The following is a 21,498-nucleotide window of genomic DNA, read 5'->3' as shown; positions in this document are numbered from 1 at the left end:
CCAAGCAATCCACCAGTTAAGGTTTGAATTTCATTGTAATATTCAATAGAAGAGGAGGACACAGTATGAGGATTAACATATATTTAAAAATGTACAATGAGGTTATAATCTATAGTCATGATAGATCAATAAGAATGATTCACTAGAACATTATTGTTGCTTTACAAATCTTAATTTTGCCTAAGGTCATGATGGAGTGATGTCTTGCTGTTTAGAAGAATCTGGGTTTAAATCCTGGTCAGGCTCAGTATTTTTTACATACTATTAATTTCATGTATGTATTCCCTTCTGCATACTTTAGGGCTTCCTTTGCAACTAAAAAAAATCCATAATGGCCAATTATGAAATTTAAAACAAAATAAGTGTTTAAGTTAAAAATTAAATTGTTTGGTACAGAATCAGTCTTAAATATATATTCCAGTATCGAACCTGAATGAACTATTGTGTTATAGCAAACTGAAATTGACACCAGATTGTTATAATCTTATCACAATGTAAGAAAACCTCTTGGGTACACATCCATAAATCAAATAATGAAGTGGAATCATTTACTGTTTATATGTTTGATAAAATAATTCTGACCAAATTTATATTATCAAATTCAAAAAAAAATCTCATTCATTAAGTTTCTGGACTTCTATTAAATTTTTAATCTGGTTGGTTTGTTGTTAAAATATGTAATCTATAGTTTTTTCTAATAACCAACATGGGAAAGAATATTATTGAAAAATTTGAAGAATGTCAATTGTTTTTTTTTTTTTTTGTAATGTAAAAGTAAAATTATATACACTTGTAAATAAAGCGAGAAACAACTTTTTTATCATCATAACAACCTGTATACTAAAATTTGACATTCTGATTTACTAACAGCATGTTCTCCAAATCTTTTGAACATAAGATTTTTTTTTGTAAATGTGTCAGCAGACAGATTCCAAGCAATGTTTTCTTGAAAATTCGCTTTTTAACATAATCAGTTAAACAGAAAGTAAAATACCACGCATTAAATCAATTTAATTACTTTTTAAAATTATTACAAATTTTAAAATAAATTTAATAAATGTTACATTTCCAATTATTTTTCTACTAAAAAGGGAGAAAATAATTTTTATGTACTAAATAATCATGTGATCTATTTATAATAGATTATTGCAATGTATAAACAACTGCTTCTACATTAATCCTATATGTTATGTGTATGTATGTATAGTATGTCAGTAATAAATTAGCACTAATGAAGTATTTTTGCTGTAATGAAGTATTTAAATTATTGTTAGGGATGTAGGATGTAGGGTGTAAACCGAAATGAAACGACTAGCACTAGATAGGGAATCTTGTGGAGCTACATCAAACCAATCAAATGACTGAAGATAAAGAAAAAAGAAAATAAATTAGCAACAAATGTCATATACAAATATGTACACATGATGTACTCATACCCACAACAATATGTTTACAATAACATCAAATATTAGTATTGTAAAATTGTTAATATTTACTAAAACAATGTAGTTGATTTAAGTAATACTTACGTAGGCCTAATAAAATTGTAACTATCCATTCTGCACAGAAAATAAATTCACAATAAAAAGTTACTAATTTTTTTTTTTTTTTTTAACTTAATGCCTATTTTATTTACGTAACTCAAAAAGAATAAAAGTAAAACTTAAACAAGTAATAGAAATAAATCATTAACACCTGTGCAACATTTTTCCCCTTGGTATTTTTTAATTAAAATCATTAATTTTTTTCAACTCTTACATAAGATGTTTTATTATAATAGCTATCAATTTTCATTTTGTAAAAAGGTTTTTATAATGATTTTTATTTACTACACATCGACTTGTTTATATTTTTTATTAAAAAAAAATTATTTCATTTCTTTATAAAATAAATAAATAAAATTTATTATTTACGATTTTATTATAGCAATAAAACAATAAAATAATCGCTGATCACTTCCAGATGACATGACCCGACCAGTCTCTACAAACGTCAGCAAAGACATCGGCAGTTAATTTCTGGACAAGGTCATCATATATTTTTTTGCTGTGACGATTCTCTAGCTAAGTCCAGGTTAGGTTTATAGTATAATAATGTTTGTGGAGTTGCGCACGCGCGCGTATACTGCACCGCCTTCGTTTGAACAATGTACACAAAACACAGCTGATTGTAATAGCCTACAATGTCTTTGGAGGGGAAAATTATACCACGTGACTATCCCCACTCCATATAGGCGCTAGTTAAAATGTAGTATTACAGTTCATACTATCACAGTTTCGGACTTGTGCGTCGTAGTGAGAAGTTGTACTGGGAGATAAAACTCGTTTATATAAGTTAAAAGACTAAAAGAAGATACAATGAGCAAGTACGACTGGGGATACACTGAAACAAATGGTGAGTTTTTTTTCCAGATGACTGACCTTGATTATATTCAACAGGCTGTACCGGGTAGCGTGCAACTTACGGTCATATTTGAAGATTTGATCGAATAAGTTAATATTTACATTTTAAACGAAAGCGGTGTGTATTGCACACGTGTATTATTACATGACGCTATTAATTGTTGTAACAAACGAATAAAATATTTATTCAGACACGGGTCATTGAGTAGTAATGGTTTAATTCTGTTTCTAAAGTAACTGTAATAAAAATTACCCCTCGTTTTGGTTTATATCGGTCGACAGGAATTTGTTTTTAACCGGCAGTCGACCTGTGTTACTTATCTTAAGATGTTAAGATTTAACATATCTAAGTATTTTAAAGTCTTATATTGTAAAATATTTAACCGATTTGTTTACATAAAATTCTGTTTACTTAAGAGTGGTTGTTCGATGAATATTGTTTAGGTTAGTATATTGTTGAACGTGAATTGAAACTATATTTCTATCGTTATGAAGAAACGAAATCAGAATTTATATAAATAAAGCGATTTTATAATTTATTTTTTATTTTTATTTGCAGTTATTAAATAAGTGTGAAATGTCGTTTTTATCATTGTAACAGTGATAAATATTTTTATTATTTGATATGTCAGCCTTTTCTTTTCGTACAAATGATACAGTTAAGTGAAATGTTTGTTTTCCAATAAATAAATTTATCTAAAAATAATATCTTCTATCAAAATAACCCATTACGTCTAATTTTAATCGAATTATGTTTAAAGTAATCGTGACGTATTACAAATTTTCAGTTAATAATGTAAAAATGATGGATGTAAATGTGTTATTTAAACAGAGAGAGAGTTATTTATTCAATATTCAAGTCATGAATTATTTCACAGCTACTAATGTTGAACTGATGGGTGACCGGGAAATATTTGAATTTTTACTCTGGTGTTTAAAATTTTTATATATATTTTCAAATTCTCTGCTCCTTATTTAAGAGTGTTGTTAACTTATTACAACTTGTTTCCTGTACTAAATCTTTAAAAGACCAATTTAAAAAAAAATTGTATTAAATCGTAATTTACGTTCTTCGAGCCGTATTTTTATTTCCTTCTTAATTAGTTTTATTTTAAATTTAATTTTGGAAAAGAACTCGCTGGATTATTACGGATAATGTTATCTTTACTTTTTTACGTTTTATTTCAACCGTTATGTAATTTTTTTCGTTTTGTTTTTAAAAAAAAAGATCTTATACGTCCACATATATTTATAGAATCGTTCGAAATTAAAGAAAACAAAATAATTTTAAAACGTATAAAATTTTAAATCATATACTGTTCTTTCAGAAAATAAGTATAGTTAATTATGCCGCTTAGTGAATTATACCAGTGGTGTGACACAATAAAATCCAATGAAGAAGTAATTATTCGTATAATATTAGTTTTGAAAATCTCTCCCGTAGAACAATTTCTGTGGAATTCAATTTGATTAGTTTGTTATTTTTAAGTGGTATTACGTTAGTGTTCGACAAACAATTTCGGTCGGTACAGTTATTTTAATTTATAATATTAAAAATAATTTGATTTTTTTTTTTTTTTTAGTTACTTTATTGTTATTATAGCAGGGATGATTTTTTTTGTTAAGTGTATGAATGGAGGATTAGAAGTGTTTTGTAATTTTAGATAATTTTCCAGAATCGTAATTGCAGTAGTATTTAAATATTTTAATGAAAGAAAATACAACCCCCTCCTATTTCACAATGTTCTTAGTTACTTATACCTTTTTTTTTTAATTTTATGATTGATTTTTGAAAACCTTTCCATATTCACTCGTTTTCATAGTTCAAAAACTAAGCGCGTTGATAGGATTCCAAGAGTCTTTACTGAAATTTAGTATCTCTTACAGGTAGATTTGTATGTAACTTTTAATTTTGGTTACCCTTGCATAGAACTTATATAATATTATACTGGTATAACACTAATAAGCTTATTTTGTAGTAATTTATCGATCGATTATATCCCAAGTGATTTAAAAGTTATGCCTGGATTGCGTTATTTAAATTAAACGATGTTTAGATTACAGTTGAGCTTTTGATCGGTAAACAAATTTAACACTAATCGATCTTTTATTTGTACATTGTTTGTATGTAGTTTAACTTATGTTTGTTAGATAGTTTATTGGAAATGTAGAAATTTAAATAAATTATTTACTGTTAGATATATGCGTGTCCGTTGTTAAATTACGGAAACTGTTTTGGTTTCACAATTTAATGTTACTGAAAAAATATTACGCAATCTTGTTTTTTCTACCTTCCAACAATATAGAAATGATACAACTGGCTTAACATCATTATTTCATGTGATATTCAGATATTTTTTTACTTAATTAGAATTTGCCTTTCCATTTTTTTTCTTTTTTGCTTTTCCGACAAATATAACTAGAATAACTATGTTAAAGGGGAAAATAGGGTGATCACGTCAAAAATGGGGTATCGTGTTTTATTTGCAAATTGTTAATTTTAGAGCCGATGTCGTTCATGTAGATAAAGTATTTGTGTTCGTATGTGTGCCGCCGCATTGCCATTGATTTTCTTGAAATTTTGCTCAAATATTTTCTATATGTGGAGTATTATTGATCATGTTTTTTTTTTCAAAATTCGTTTAGGGAATGCGAAGATATCGCGAAAAAATCGATTTCAATTTTTTTTCAGAAACATTTTAGAGAAAACTTTATTAAAGAAAATTTGTTACTACAATGGTTGTATAAATAATGGAAAAAGGTTTTTTTTTTAAAAAAATCAATCCCCACTTATTAAAATTGGAATTTGGTACTTAACGTATTAACGCCACCGCAGCTACAGCTTTAAAAACAAAGTAGTCAATCGGATTTCAGTGGAAAATGAACAGTCTCTTTATTAATTTTAATAAATTGTTATTTATATTTATTTATTTTATAAATATAATTTAACCAAACTTAACCTACGCTCGCTAACCTTGACTAATTAACACCGTAATTTTTTTGAGAATTTATTTAATAAATTCAGTAATTATTCAATTATTTATTATTTAAATAATCAAAACACTCCTGATTTTTTTTTTAATGTCTTCCTAGGCAAAGTAGTAGCGCAAGCGATCAAAAAAAAAAATAATACTTTGGGGGCAGTATTGGGGGTGGGTGGCTGATCCAAGTTTAAAAATATGTTGTTTTTTTTTAATTTTTCAAAACGTTTTTGTGTTCATTTAAACTATTAATATATTAAACATTTATAATAAATATTACAATAAAATTTCATCTTATTCACCCCCCTTCCGCCAAACAAGTAATCTTTGATAACTTTTTATTGTTTGTATATTTTTTAGTGGAATTTTTTACGTAAAAAGTGTCAAACATGAAAGGTGATTTTGAAGGTGGGGCCCAGAAAAAGTAAAAAAAAATACAATTTTTCTAATTTTTAAAACTTTTGATTAAATTAAACATATAATGATAATTTTACAATAAAACTTAAAAAATAACTCCTGCTCCAAAAAAAATCTTAGGTAACTTTTAACCCACCGGGTTGGTCTAGTGGTTAACGCATCTTCCCTAATCAGCTGATTTGGAAGTCGAGAGTTCCAGCGTTCAAATCCTAGTAAAGCCAGCCATTTTTACACGGACTTGAATACTAGATCGTGGATACCGGTGTTCTTTGGTGGTTGGGTTTCAATTAACCACACATCTCAGGTACGGTCGAACTGAGAATGTACAAGACTACACTTCATTTACACTCATACATATCATCCTCATTCATCCTCTGAAGAATTATCTAAACGGTAGTTACCGGAGGCTAAACAGGAAAAAGAAAGGTAACTTTTTTCATGTGTAATTTACTTTTGCATCATAAATTAAATAACCAATGCTAGGAAACTATTACAACTTTGTCGTCAGTTGTTTAGTTGTTTTTTTAAGGTTGTTCAGTCGATTATGCCTCTACAGAAATAAATACTAGGTATAGAGAATATATTTAAAGTCGGCGAATTTTGATAAAAAAAAATGTATTGATGATAATTTTAGTGGGTTTATTTTGAATACGGTAAACAGGCAGAAATAGTTACCGTATAAAGAAGCTAAATATTATTTGTAAATTATTACTTATCAAAGTTTAGACAGCTCACTTGACGAGCAGCGTGTCACTGGATTGCCACTGGGTTTTGTGCGTGTTACCTATGACGTCCTATATACTATCTGCAATACACTAACCCCCTTCCAATGTATTATTGGCAGTTTAACATTATTGTTAACTCAGATACTCTTAAGTAGAACTGCTATACATTGTGTTTATCCTTCCTAAACTTCGACGATTTTTTTTTTTTAAATAAATTTACACAATATAATTAAATAATTACACATGTATTTAAATTAAAATTGTATTTCATATTGTAATGATAAAGTAGAATAGTAGTTTAATATCTTGTTTGTTAAAGTTCCATGTTAAAATTCTTTTAAATCACTTGAAAAAAATTGTGTGACATTGGACATTTAAATTTTAAACGTTACAAATTGATAACTCACTGAAAAGGTACTTGAGCAGTGCAATTAAAGAGAACTATATCTAACTATATAACTAAGAGAATTATATATTTGAAGTAATGGCATTTAATGAACAATATATAATTTTTTTTAAATATACCGGGTGGCTGAAAAGTAACTTACACCTTCCTATAATTTTTTTTTTTTATAATTTAGATAACTGGATGCGGTTTGCGGCCTTCTTCTTTGTACCATGAGGCTCGTTTATTTCATATTATTTTTTTATTTTTGTTTTGCGGGGGGGGGACTCAAAAATTTTAAACGAAACCCCGTAGTCATTTGATATATAATTTTAAAGAAGTCGATAAGACTAGAAAAATTATGCATTAAATTAAATTCTGATCGTCCAATCCAAAATGGTGGCTAACAATGTGTTTGTTAATTAATAGCTGGAACTACGGTTGTGTGCTTCCCTTTATTTTTTTTTTTTTGTTATTTGAGGTATCCCGATTCTCTCCATGGAAATCTTCTCCGATAAGACAGGGTAACTCGGTAAGACCTAATTTAGAGTATTTTGGAATGGCGGAGCAGGGGCGGTTTATAAAGTTGAATTGGGGCGTATGGTAATGTGATAACTTGTTTTAAAGATCTTTACGAGACAAGTAAAACTGTATGAAAAAGATTAAATCCTGACCATTCAAACCTAAATTGCGACCACAAATACCATTACGTTAATTAAAGATTGAAAAATCATTAAACATTTTTCAAATACTTTTACTTATCTTCATTATACAATTCCTTATACAATTTTTTGGACTATAAATACAGTTAGAGTTTTTAAGTTCTTTCTAAATAAATATAATATTATAAAAGAGGATGTTCTTAATTAGAACTTAGGTTTTTTTTTCTGTTATTTATGTAACTTGAAGGTCTTCACCAAATGTATAGATTTTCATGACTTTTTTTTTAGTTTCTGTGTTTATTCTTTTGTACTTTAAAAAAATAAAAATGAACCGAAATAAAATTAGTTAACTTAATTTTAAATTAACTAATTTAACTGAAATGAGGTTTTTAAAAAAAGAAAACTTAAATGGTTTTCTTTGATGATTTATATATATACATTTTTTTCCTATCATTATTGTTTAATATTGGATATGCAGCACGGTGTATCTTAATCGATCTTTAAGTGAAGATTAAAAATTAATGGCAAATCTTGGATAAGTTTAGGTACTAAAGAATATTCCCGGTATCCAAACGGTCGTAGTTCATGATCGGCGACTAACAGTTTGAAATTTTAAGAAGCCTTTTTGTTTTTTGCCTTTTCGTTGGGGTTTTTCTTTGTTTTTTTTTTTTTTAAATATGTACAGGCTTACTTATTTTAAATAAAAGAAAAATGTAAAGTAGATTTCTTTAAAAAGAGTAAATTATAAAGAAAATTAAATTTAGGGATAATAGGTTTTTTTGTGGTTATTTTTTAATTTGTCTTAGATTTCAATTTCAACAATTTTAATTCTTCCTTAAATTTTTTTTAAACCTTTTTACAATTAGATTTTATTATTCTTTTAACAAAAAAAAATAAATATATATATATACACATTTCCGATTAACCGTGCGTGATCTGTTAGATCGAGATTGTACCTGATGCGTGCAAAAGTTAGACTTCAATCTACTAACAAATATCCCGCTCGAATTTTGAAAATCGAACGATTGTTTGTAGAAATATTATAAGAGCACCCCCATTGCACCTTTCAAAACAGCGCTCCAGGGGCACACCGTTTGTAACCAGTTGATGGTGATGTTCGATTTAGCCTCCCACGAGGTGCTCGCATATTTCACCGCTCTAGTCTCACACGCAGTCCCCGTGGGAAGCCCATTATTGTTAAAACAGGAATTAAATATATTTAATATTATTTTATTTAACGTAAACTTAATTTTATTATTTTTGTAATATTATTCATTCGAAAATTCAGTTCAAACCCAGATCACATAGTAATAAAAGATTCACAGTTTATAGTTCATTAATTCAATTGGTTAAAGTTTTTGCTTCAACTGGCAAATCGCCTCAAATCGAGATAAAATATATATAAAAACCTGCCGTGAAAGATGGGTAAAAATTTGGTTGCGATTGTTCCACTAGTTTTTTTTATTTATCCCGAACAAATAAAAACCCTCTTCTTTATTTAATATTATGGAAGTATAGATTTATTTTCTATGTTCCGCTACTTTTTTATAGTAAATATATTTATTACGTTTGTGTTGGAAAACATTAGAAATAATGACGTAGAAGGTCTTTATTTCTAAGAGTTAGAAATTGCTTGTAGGCCACTTCGGTTCTTTTTTTTAGCTAAATATTAAACGGATTGAAATAAAAAAGTGAGCTCATGGAACTGGTAATATGAAGTTGGCCGTGAGATAAAAGCCGCTACTCCACCGTCCACTCTAGCATCGGTAATAGATTGTACTAATTCTTTGTTTTGATGGTCATCACGTGAAAACCTTGACCAAAAAGAGATCAAAAGAACTGGAAGGGATAATCTTTAAAAAAATTCGTTGTAGGTTTTTTAGGATCAATATTACAATGATTCAATGATAAATTGTAATTATGAGATTTACAGATTGTAAAAGTCCTAAGTATAAGGATTGGCGATCAAAACCCTCTCTCTTTTTTATGGGATATCGCTTAAAAAAGCATTAATACAGTTTGAAAATTTATTGGATTTCGGGACCATGATTTCTGAAATACACTCCATAAACCAAACGAATACCAGTAATTCAGGAATTCAAATGCGATCAAAGTAAACTAGTTTATATCATTATTTAAATATGAACCAGAATCCTGTAGCAATACAAAACCAATGTAATATTACGTAATTTTGTTTTATTTTGTGGTGTTGAACACCTCTTTTGAACTTTCTACTGATTAAACAAATTTATCTATATTAATAACTATTTTATTCAGCTAGCAACAGTTCAAATAAACAGACTGCGCGTACTTGTGTTCCGGAAATCGATTCAAAAGCATCTCCTATAAATCCTGATGAATATAAAAGAAACTACGCGACGTTAATATTCAGTTACCAAGCGCTATTATATTTTACTAAGATATACACATCTCCGATTTAAATAAATTAAAACTGAGTTTTTAACAGTTATGAAATTGTCGATTGTCCATAAACAATAAAATCTCACTAATATTTTAGATTAAATTTCTATGTTAATAAACAAATAATAAATTCAGTTTAGTTTTCTTCATCTGATTGCGAGAAATCCGTAGTGCTGTCAGTATTAAGAGATAAAACGGAAGGCTCAAATTTTTTTGTCCAATTATATTATCCAATTCCCAATAAAATGGTTCAACAGTATCCGTTACATGTTTTATATAGTTTTTATATTCCTACTTGCCTGTTTTATCGATGGTTTTTAAGCATAAATTTTTAACATCACATAATTTAAAAACAGTATTTTCTGACGCTACGTAACTTTTGATTTGTTCCCAAATTAACTCGATCGAGTTGAGTACACAACGATAGGGAGGCAATCGATGTACAGATGTGACACTGGATCTTGCTAACTCATCAATTTTATATACATTAAAATTACTTTTAATACGCGAAACCCTTTGCAATAATCAGACCTTAAGTTCATACTCTACAAAAATCACTTCTTTTAAACGAAGCCACATTTTGATATTTTTTTCCAAGACGTCTGGAATTCTTTCCTTTCTACATGATTGATAAAAGGGACGTTGTCTAAGACAACATAATTATCTTTCAAAGGAGCTAACACATCGCTAAACCATTTCTCATTAAATAAAATTGTAGTTTTTTTTCGACGAATCGCGTTGTTAACGAAATGGTCAATTATTTCTTCAATTGATCTGCGGGGTTTTGTATTTTTAGGAAAACGTAATTCATTAGTACATTCATACTCGCGAATTACATCGTACACTGAACCAGTACAACTTCCACTTACGTGTTAGCAGTTTATTTAACGACATCCGAAATCAACCCGTTGGATCCGTAATTTTGTAAGAATTTAAAATGCGCATTTTTTCGCACGAGTTAAGGCACTTTTTCGCGGTTTTTTTTTTGGAGGGGATATCAATCGTGTGCTATTATCAGCTGAATCGATATCTGACGTGTCAAAATAATGGTATAACTCATGTTGTACAGACTCAAATCTAGAAATACACTACACTCAAGTTCCAGTAAACTTTTAAAAATTGTATTATATTTACTTCAAATAACATTTTAGTAAATAAATAACAGAAACACAAAAATTGAACACGAGAACAAAAGAATGAATAAGTAGAACTGAGAAGCCACAACGTAATACAAACTTCTGATTGCATTGACTACGATATGATAAATGTACGGTGATAATATATATGAGTAATGATTAGATGTTGTAGAGGTTGTCTAATCCATTCATTCTCAAAGTGGGCGATAACGTCCATGGGCGCTGGAGGCCTTCGGGGGGGGGGGGGCGGTAGAAGGCCCACAAAAAATTGGGGGCGTTCAGGCGGTCTAGGAAGGCGATGGCTGATTAAAAAAAAGTAAAAATTATGTTTTCCTGATATTTCAAACTAAAATAAAAAACCTATTACACTAGTACAAAAAATTAAAGGGACACCTATATTTTTTAATAAAAAATGATTATATTAAAACCACTTTAACTTTGCAACCAAGAGGTTTAGACAGATTAATAAAAAAATTAAAGCTTGAATTCTCTACTTTTTGACAGTATACTTCAGATTTCAAAAATCATCAAATTAAAAAAAAACAATTTGTGAGAAGAAAGGTTTTAAAAATTTTAGTTTTTCTTGTGTATGATCGAGGGCGTGGGGGAAACAAATTTTTTTTCAGTGAACTGCATTAAAATCGTTTAAAAGCTTAAGACTTAGGCTTTAATTTCTTTTTTGTATGTGTATACGATTTTTCTGAACCAAAATATTCCACTTTAAAGAGAAAACGCATTTTCTCTTTAATGCTGCATATCTCCCGATCGAAGCAAGTATTGATACAAATAAATATATAAATTAAAGGGTTTTTAAACAATTACAATGTATCTATATAGTTAAATCTATATAGTTATCTATATAGTTAATTATTCATAATTTTTTTTAGATTCAATTGTAATTTTTTGAATGCAATTTTAATAAAAATACTTCCAAATATGATTAAATATACGTTTTAATTCCTCTCATTTAAAATGTAAGTTTCAACTCAGAAATAGGTTATGCCACGTTTAAAAACAGTAATTGCAGTTGCTGTTCTTAAGAGCGCATCTTAATAAATCGATAATAATTGTAATTATTTTTAACAGATGGTAATTTTCAAAATTTTAGGGACGCTAGTAAATTTTTGATTCTCAATGGGGGCGGTGGGCGAAAAGGTTTCAATGGTCTAGTAGCTTGTGGTCCGTCTCGTATTACGATGACTATTTCCCGCACGTTCCTCCTCGCCAGTACTGAGTGGTACTATCGGCACCCAATGCTCTTACTTAACTCGTAATATTCAATCCATCCCTCATTCAAAAAATATAAAAAAATAAACTGACTAGTACTGGAGACCACGAGCGGATAGATAACCTCTACGTAGATAAGACCACGTTGTATATCGGCCGGCAGTAATGCAAGGGACGTGATTCGTAGAATCATGACGGAACTCGCTAACACAAACGCAGTTTGTTTATACTTTATTCTATAAGCGAATTGAATACGGTATAGGGATTTCTGACTTTAGGAAGAAAGTAGTATGACAATCAGTGATAACAGCCACAAATTTATTTTTTTGTGATGGGGGTTTTTATTTTTTATATGGAGCTTTGAACCTATTTAAAACTTTCCAGTAGAAATTCTCATTTCCTTTAGTGAATTGTTCGAATATATAGCAATGAGCGAGTTAAGAATTTCTTTTTATCTTATTACATTTTGACAAAGGTTAAATTTAATCATGTGAATCATAAAAATTATTTTTAAAAAAATAGATGTTTATGTATAAAAACATTATTTAGAATAGTTGTTAATAAATCAGCAGAAAAGATAAACTATTATTATTAATATATAAAAATAAAAATCGTTAAAAAAATGTAATGTGCTCAAAATTTAAATAAAAATCAATTCAGTATTTATTGTTGCGTTTATTTTCCTCTTCAGAATCTAATTTTCGTTAAGTAATCCGCACATGCAGCATTTACTGGAATATATGTTTTGCCTTAAGCTATAAAGTGATTGAAAAATACTCTGCGAAATACAAATGTATCTACTTTTGTTTTTCCCCCACTGCTTTTAGAAGTATTCTATTAAAAATAAGCAGTTTTCTTTAATTACCTCTAACATTTTTTAATTTAATTAAACGTAATTTTTAATTTAATCTTAATTACAGAATTTATGAAAATTTGAATTCTTTTATAAGTTTTTTTTTTTATCAGTTTCGTTTTATTGTAACCTTCATACCTTCTTGAATTGTTTATCGAATGTAAAATTAATAAACATTTAAAAAATTGTAGTTGGTTACCTTGATGATTCATGCATATGTATATTAATTAATTAATTATTCATAATAATAAGGCTGTTCATGCGAACAAATAAAGTTGTTTAATATTATTTTAACAGAGACTGCTGCTATATAAGAATTTTTTTTTTCTATCAGCTCAGCTATATTTACGATATATATATAACCTTTCTTTACTACAAAGATTACCAAACAATTGTTATAAGAAATAATTCAGGAAAAAAACGTGTGTGTGTGTGTGTTCGTGCGTGTAGGAGTGTTCACATTTTCCTAATAATTAGGATAAGAGTTTTCGAATTCACGCTTTCTATATTAAAATTATATATTACGATATTTTAAAATTATATCCCACCTGTTTAACCTTTATTTGTTTCTTATATAGAAATTTTTCATTGATAATAATATTTAAAATAATTATTGAACAACTTTTGTTTTACGTTAAAGCCGCTGTTTATTTATAGAAAGTTATTAAATTTTAGTGAAAATAAATTCGCTTGGCACATTTAAGACAAAGATATAAAAAAATGAAAATATTTTCGAATCGTTTTTGCAGACATCCCAACCCCGTAGGGAAAGACACACCCGCCTTGTGACGCTTCCGTTCGCCACACCACTCCCTCCGTTCCTAGTCCTGAAGGGCTTTAACGGGAGTCGTTTTTCGCCCTGTAACTTTTTACATGTCACAGTAATAAGTCAGGCCTCGTTGGGATGCCTCCGATGTAAATGCCTCTGTAGACATTTACATCGGTGATTTTCTTAAACTCAGTTTTTGCCTTCGCTGAAAACCTCGTCCGGACATCTTGAATGTCCTACATCCAACTAGCTAACCGAGTTCGCGGAGGCACGAACCCCGCGCCTAGTTTACTTTTAGTTAGCCACTTTCATTTACATATTGTAAATGTCATAGATTCGAGGCAAATTTAAAAATAACATATCACCATAAATGTTGTTCGCAACAACGAAATTTAGTCCTACGTCTCTGCAAACAATTTTTATTTTAAGATTCTCCCACTATCTAAAAAAAAAAAAAAAAAAAAAAACAAACTGTAGATTGTTTTTTGATGCGCAGCGAAAGCCGTGCATCAGAAACGCTGTTGGTTTTCAGCGCCCTTGAAAATGTGTAAATTGATACCTCAGACGTCCATGTTTATTACGTTTTTGCGCGGACCCCAAAGTTGGAGTCAAAAGTTTAATTTTATAAAAAATATTTTTTTAAAGCAGTCTTGATTACAATGAAAAAGTGAAAGAAAATGCGTGATGTTTGGTTGAGTCCGGCCGCTTGGTGAAGTTCGGGGCTTCCAATTTACTAAAGATGCGTAATTAGACAAGAGAATAAATCACAATGAAAAACTACCATCATACCGATCATACAAAGCTTTAAAGTTTAGAGCATTTTTTACGGTGGGTTTAAAATTAAAATTAAAGAAAATTACTTTTACTGCATAAAGAAAACTAAAACGGATTGACATTTTCATGTAATTCTTAATTACTTCATGTAATTATCATCCACCAGTTGTGTTATAGAGAACCAAAAATATTATAAAGAAAAGAGAAGTATTATAAATATTACGGTTTTATCTTTTTTTTTTTATTATTATTAAATATCAACTCAAATTTTAAAAACGATGTTAGAAACTATTTATAAGAAACTTTACCATTTACAAGAAACTTTACCATTTACAAGAAACTGATCACTCATCTAAGTGAACTTAAGACAACATTTTAATATAATTTTTTGCCGAGTTCAATTTATTTAATTAGTTATGAACTGTAACTATAGAATAAACGCATAGATTTTAATTAAAATTGGTATTCCTACTTGTTGTCGGCATACGATATAAGAACGTCATTATAAATATTATAACTATTTCTACTCCCCGCTTCACCATTCAGTAAAAGATTGGATGTATCTTTAACAATTTTATCTGTTTTAATAACAGTTAAATTTATCAAGTTTTAACGACTGAAAATCTAAAATTATTTTAATTTCATAAATTTAATGTGAAATAATAAAAGTACTCTAAAAGTGGATTTCAAATATCCATACAGTTATAAATAATAATGATTATTTAGTTGAAATAATTCTAGCAAAATAGATGATTTGATAAATTAATGGATTTAAAGATATTAATTTTCTTCGTGTCATGGATTAGGCGTTTCTGCCCGTTCTGGAATCTATCTTTTCTTCGGCCTCACAACATTTCTTGTCTCTATTGATTTATGTTTTTCTTGCCAACAGTGGGAATCGATCTCTCTGGCACTCAGACAGTCATATATGATTTTATTCGTTCATCGATGGATGAAAAATGTGTAATACCGTTCGAATAATTTCATTTCACAACTTAGCCTACCGATTTCGTAAAATTTTTCATTGACCGGAAAAATTTAATTTCCGTTGTCTTTATTATAATGTCATCTTTATATCTGCTCATCTGAGTTTTTCTACCTTGAAAGGTTTTATAAAATTTTAGCCTAACTGTTTTAGTTTTATCAAATTTTAACGTAGTCTTATTTCGTAATGTCCTATAAATCGTTCCGAATATTAAATTAAATTTTGTTGCTTTTTGTAATCAATCTTTATAGGAAACATCACATCCTAAATAATAATTGAATTGGCTAACCTGTTATCTAATAATTTTCGGATTTTAAAATCCGGATAACCTTACTGGATATTTTCCTTTGAACGCAATAGCTTTTTTGGCTGCTGGCAGCTTCAATTTAAACTCTTTCATTTTTTCTTCTATACGGTAATTGATTTACAAATCGATACCATGTCGTCAGCATACATATTTCCACTAGGTATACATTCTTTACGTAATCATATATTATTATGAGTGGCGGCTCGTAGCTAAAATCAAGTTGAGGCTGTTCATAGACGTCTTTCAATTTTTTTATTTATTAAAGATTTGGTTATATGTCTTCTGATTAGATTATAAAATTCAGTCCGGTTTTTAAGGTCTTTGTTCTCTGAATAATGAGCGGTTGATTTAGGATGTCGTATTTGCTTATAAGGTACTTAAAGGAAGCCTGCAAAGCGGTGCATTTATTATTCATTTTCGAGCGCCTTATGATAGATTAGAATTCATTGGTCTTCTTAGCGAGATGAGGTGTTTTAAAAAAAAAAGCCGGCAAAGGATTGCATATCGCTAAACGTTTTTAAATATTGATGACTTTATACATTGTATAAAGGCAGTTGCAAAAAAGATCAAAATGTTCAGTAAAAATCTTGAGTCCGGTTTTGATCCCGTTGATCAAATGATTTTTTTTTAATTTAAAAATTACCTGTGTTAAAAAAACTGATTAAAAATCATTCTTAATAAAACATTTTATACCCATATTTTTTCTTTCTTTTTCCTGTTAAAAAACAATTTTGTTTCCTTAAAAACAAAATTGGACTGAAAGACTTAATAAATTATTTAAAGTGCTACAAGTAACCAAAAATACTTACAACAAAAAATCGCTCTCGATTAACAGTAAAATTAGACATTACAAAACTGTGGTTATAACGGTAATTACTTAACGCAAGCGAGACTTTATTTAGATTAAATTAAAAAAAATAGAACTGAACCTTTGCTTAAAGATGAACGCAGGATTCTTAGAACCTGCATAAAAAAAAAATATAAACACGAAAATCAGTACAGATTATTGCCTAATAAATTTCTGTACGAAAACTTGGAATCCTTAATTGATACTATGAAAAAGAAGCGAATTTCTTTCTGCGCACACTTGTTAAGATTACCGCAGAATAGGATTACTAAGAGAATTATCGATAAATTTTGGTCTTTAAAATATCCGCCATTATGGATCAAAGAAACTAACGAAGACGTGCAAGAATTAAATTTGACTTACGAAGATTTACTTAATAAATTCGAAAAATTAAAATTTTTTATTAAAGATCCGAATACCAACTTTTAATTATACAAAAAGGGTTTATTCAGAAGAGGATCGTAAAGAAAAATCATTAAGAATGACTAAATATTGGGAGAAAGTAAAAGATAAGAACTTAAAGGCCAAAAGATCGGCAAAAAAGACTTGAATTATTCACCTGACTGAAGTGGTCCTTTGCTACCTTAAAAAGAAGTAAAATATAAATATTGTGAGAAAGGATTATATTTATTCTTCTTGTGAGGTTGTTTAAAACAAGCACGGCAGTAACTAGGTATGATCGTTCAAGACACGACTTTGGCTCTGTTTCTGTGAACACGAACACTCGTATGTACTGCTTCCGAATAATTCATGAAAAGCTTTTTTTTATCATTACTCTTACAACTAGAAAAAATTTACATATATAAAAATATTTAATATTATTCAGTACAATTTCTTCATTTATCATTTTAAATGATAAATCATCTTATAAACGATAATTATTTATAAAATGATATCAACGTACAACCAGATATAATGAATGATATTAAGAACTTCTTTTCAATCTAACATTTTGTAAAACCACACAAACGAAAAATGTATGTCGTTAACGACAATCCATTATATTAAAAAAAGTGATAATAAATTGTTAAATATATTTAATATCATGTAGATAATTACTGGTAATTGGAAAAAATTAGGAGAAAAAAAAGATTATAAAAATTTATTTTCTTAAATAATTGAATATAATTTTTAAGTTACCGGTAAGTTTGCTTTATTTCTTTTTACTTTTATTTCCACGCATGGAAAAAATATAAAATGTAAAATTATATATTAAAGAAAGTCATAAATCGTATACTGTAAATGTACAGAAAGAGAGAGCTATGAATGACAGTTTTATGTTACTAAGGTTAAAAACTGACACGTTACATACATAAAAATTTAGACCATAAATGCTGTAAAGCAACAAAACAAATTTGCAGTTTTCTCATGAAACGGTGATTTACATATATATGTATATTGACTCTTCTCAGTATAGAGGCAATTTATTAACGCTTATATTTTTCCGCCTACTGCTCTACTGCTGGTGCACAGCTATAAAACAGGGAAGAAGGTATTGCGATCGGCCATAATTTTGACTTAATGTTTTTTTGACTTAATAAAATCACCAGAAGATGTATGTACATACAGGCGTGTCTCTGGGTTGGTTCAACAAAAACTTTTCGCAAACTCGGAACGACTCAAAAAAATTGTATGTATGAGGCATTGATAGCAATGGGTTTTGGACATAATTACAAAAGGAGGAAGAGTCATTTTCCCCATTTTTCTTTTTGTGTAGTGGTCGTAGAAAATCGAGCGTTTAGTACGATGAAAGTACTCATTAAGTTAGTTAAAACCCTAAGTTTTAATTCTATCGAGATGGAGATATTAAACTTTTTTTTCTCTACAGCTTTTGCTTCATACCTTGAAAACCCATTGATCAAAAAACTTTAAATTTTGTTTTATATATATATGTATATTATAAACACACACAAAATAGACCAATTGAACAATAACTGTACTTTTTAGTCAAACTGAATGTTCTCCAAATGGTGGTTAAACTAAATGTTCAAAATGATGGCCTTCACCATCGATATATTTCTAAGAACGAGTCACGACTGTTTACGTAGCTCGCATCGGAGTGTCCGATGGGATTTGTGCGCACACCGCTTGAATCTCACATCCCGAAGTGTGTCCAAGGGCGGGGGATATAGTGGAAAGAACCCCTACTAAACGGCATATGTCTGTGTGCGTTCCCATTAGCTTAGCACCGGAATCTACCGATCACTGGCGGAAAATCCCGATTCGTTAGTACATGTCTCGTGGTGGTTAGGTGTATGCTTATGCTTGTTATATTGTTATATATCGATATACTGTATATATATATATATATATATATATTCATATTACTGTATATATATATATATATATATATATATTCGCATATATCAAGATATATGCGAAGTATAAATCGAAGTTTTGGGAAAATTAGTACTTTTTAACCGGATCCGAATTTTCGGACGAGAATCGCAAGTATCTCGAAAACGGTTGGTCCTAGCGACCGACCGTTCTCTGAAAAAATTCTTCTTCTGGACACCTAATAATCCCATTTCGAGACGCCCCAGCCAAGGAAACCCGTCCGGAGGGCCTAGCTGCGGAAACGTGCCGTAGGCACGCTCTGCAGCAAGTAAGTTTATAAAATGGTTCGGCTCCGAACGCTATTTACAAGAACGATTCGCTTTCTTGGTTCATGTGGTGTTAATCGTTCACTGAATTACCCAGATATCACAGCATTAAAGTAAAGTTTTGCCAAGAAAAAATCAGATTATTTTATATGTTAATCAAAACGCATCAGACCAGTTTAATTCTCTCGAACATATATGTTCGAGAGTTGTAGAATTCCTTTTTTCCTCTGTAGACATCGAAGTAACCGAGTGAGTTAAGATTTTATTTTCTTCGTTTTTAATAGTAACGTTTATTTATTACTATTTACTAAACATGTTAATTTTGGCTGGATGTGTCATCGTAGTATCTCAGATACGGTTCGCCCAATCGAGCTGAAATGATAACTTGTAGGTTAAGACTAGGTTTATTTGTTATATCTTAGTAACGCTTCCTCTATAAGAACTGGAATTCTATCTGTAGCTTTTACTACTTTTTTCATTGAAGATATTACACTCGTTTAAATTTTATTAATGTATGTACGATAAGTCGTCGTAAAATATTCTGTGGTCTGACTATTTTAGACATAAGGAAATGATTAAATCTAACTCCATAATATGACAATATATTATCCATTCCGGGTAATCTACAGCCGGTGGAATGTAAATAAACAGTGCCGCAACGTGCCGGATGCGTAGAAACAACCGCGAGCCTGCAAAATATATATATTTTTTCGTCGTGCGCCCTTCAACCGCAGTGGCTCAGAGGATCAGTTTGCGGAGTGTACAGAGGTTCCTACCTTTTCTTTTATTAACTGATTTTTGCATGTAAAATAAAATGAATTTTAAAGTAAATGAGAAAAAAAATTCATATTTCTTTTCTTTACATTAATGTCTTTACTTCTAAAAAAAAATTATGAACATTAATGTAGAGCAACAAAATGTTTCTTAAAAAATATTGCTTTCTCATCTGAACACGATAAAAATAATTGAAGAGCAAAAGATTTAAAAAATGTAAAAATAAATATTCTTAACTCTAGCGAAACTGAAATGTGAAGGATTTTATTTGGCGATAAATTGGGAAATTGATGAATATTTCGCATGGTACAATAGAACTAAGTAGAATAATGTGAATGTAAAGAAGTTTGAAAATTTTGGTAATACAACGGAAATATGTTTTTAGTTTATTATATTATATAAACCAATTATTATATTATTATTGTATTATTTCGATTTAATTTTTTTTCAACATAAGGATTAGCGTAGGAAAGTTTTGTAATCTTACGCTAGGTTTTTGTTTTTTTTTTTTTTTTTTTTTTTATAAAAAATTGTATATTTTATGGTACTTTATTATATTGTTTGGTTTTTGAGTTTATTTATAAAGTTATCTTTTGCTTGACTGAGCGTAGGTGTTAACAACACACACCTTCCTTATTCGGATTTATTTAAACCTAACCTTTTACGATAAAACGTATCATAAAAAAATAGTATAACCCGATTATTTGTGAAAGTTCTCTTGTACGATAAATAACACGACTGAAAAATTATGCGCCGTAAAAATGTTGATTCGGCCAGATTTAGTAAAATCCAGTATAAATTATATTTGCTTATACCTACCTGTATTTTAAAACGTGTAGCTATAATTTGTTGCAATTTATTTATTAGTTCTCCTGTTTTATTTTTATAAACAAATCCTAATTTTTTTTTTTTTTGTATATAAAACCGAACGTTTGTTTGTTCAACCGACCTATTGCTTTAAAAATTTCAGGATATATTCGTGTATCCCAGGGAGGTTTAATACATAGACCTCTACACCCTTTTTGTGTTAGTTAAGATATTTATTAAAGATGACAAAATTTAATAATTAATTAATAATTACAAACTAATTAGTTTCTGTCACCATAAAAACAGAAATAAATTGTGAACTTTTCCTCGGTGTCAAAAGTCCTGTGTAGTTACCGTAATGGCGGCTACTCTTTTGTCTTTACTGATTTAATTTCTTTTTCTGGTTTCTATAAACCTGAATTC

At 29.2% G+C, this 21,498-nt stretch overlaps 1 protein-coding gene across 1 annotated transcript in view; it reads left to right on the top strand.

Moving 5' to 3' along the window:
- Positions 1-2,239: 2,239 nt before the first annotated feature.
- The window catches only part of LOC142321410 (carbonic anhydrase 2-like), a 363,624-nt gene continuing 344,365 nt past the window's right edge, over positions 2,240-21,498 (top strand). Inside the window, exon 1 of the mRNA XM_075359477.1 lies at positions 2,240-2,394. Within this exon, the coding sequence (XP_075215592.1) occupies positions 2,358-2,394 (37 nt within the window). The 5' untranslated portion in view covers positions 2,240-2,357. The remainder of the gene's footprint in view (positions 2,395-21,498) is intronic.

The sequence above is a fragment of the Lycorma delicatula genome, chromosome 3 (assembly GCF_047948215.1).
Source record: "Lycorma delicatula isolate Av1 chromosome 3, ASM4794821v1, whole genome shotgun sequence".
Lineage (NCBI taxonomy): Eukaryota > Metazoa > Arthropoda > Insecta > Hemiptera > Fulgoridae > Lycorma > Lycorma delicatula.
Note: the sequence above shows the minus strand (reverse complement) of the source record. Positions and strands in the feature narration are given on the sequence as shown.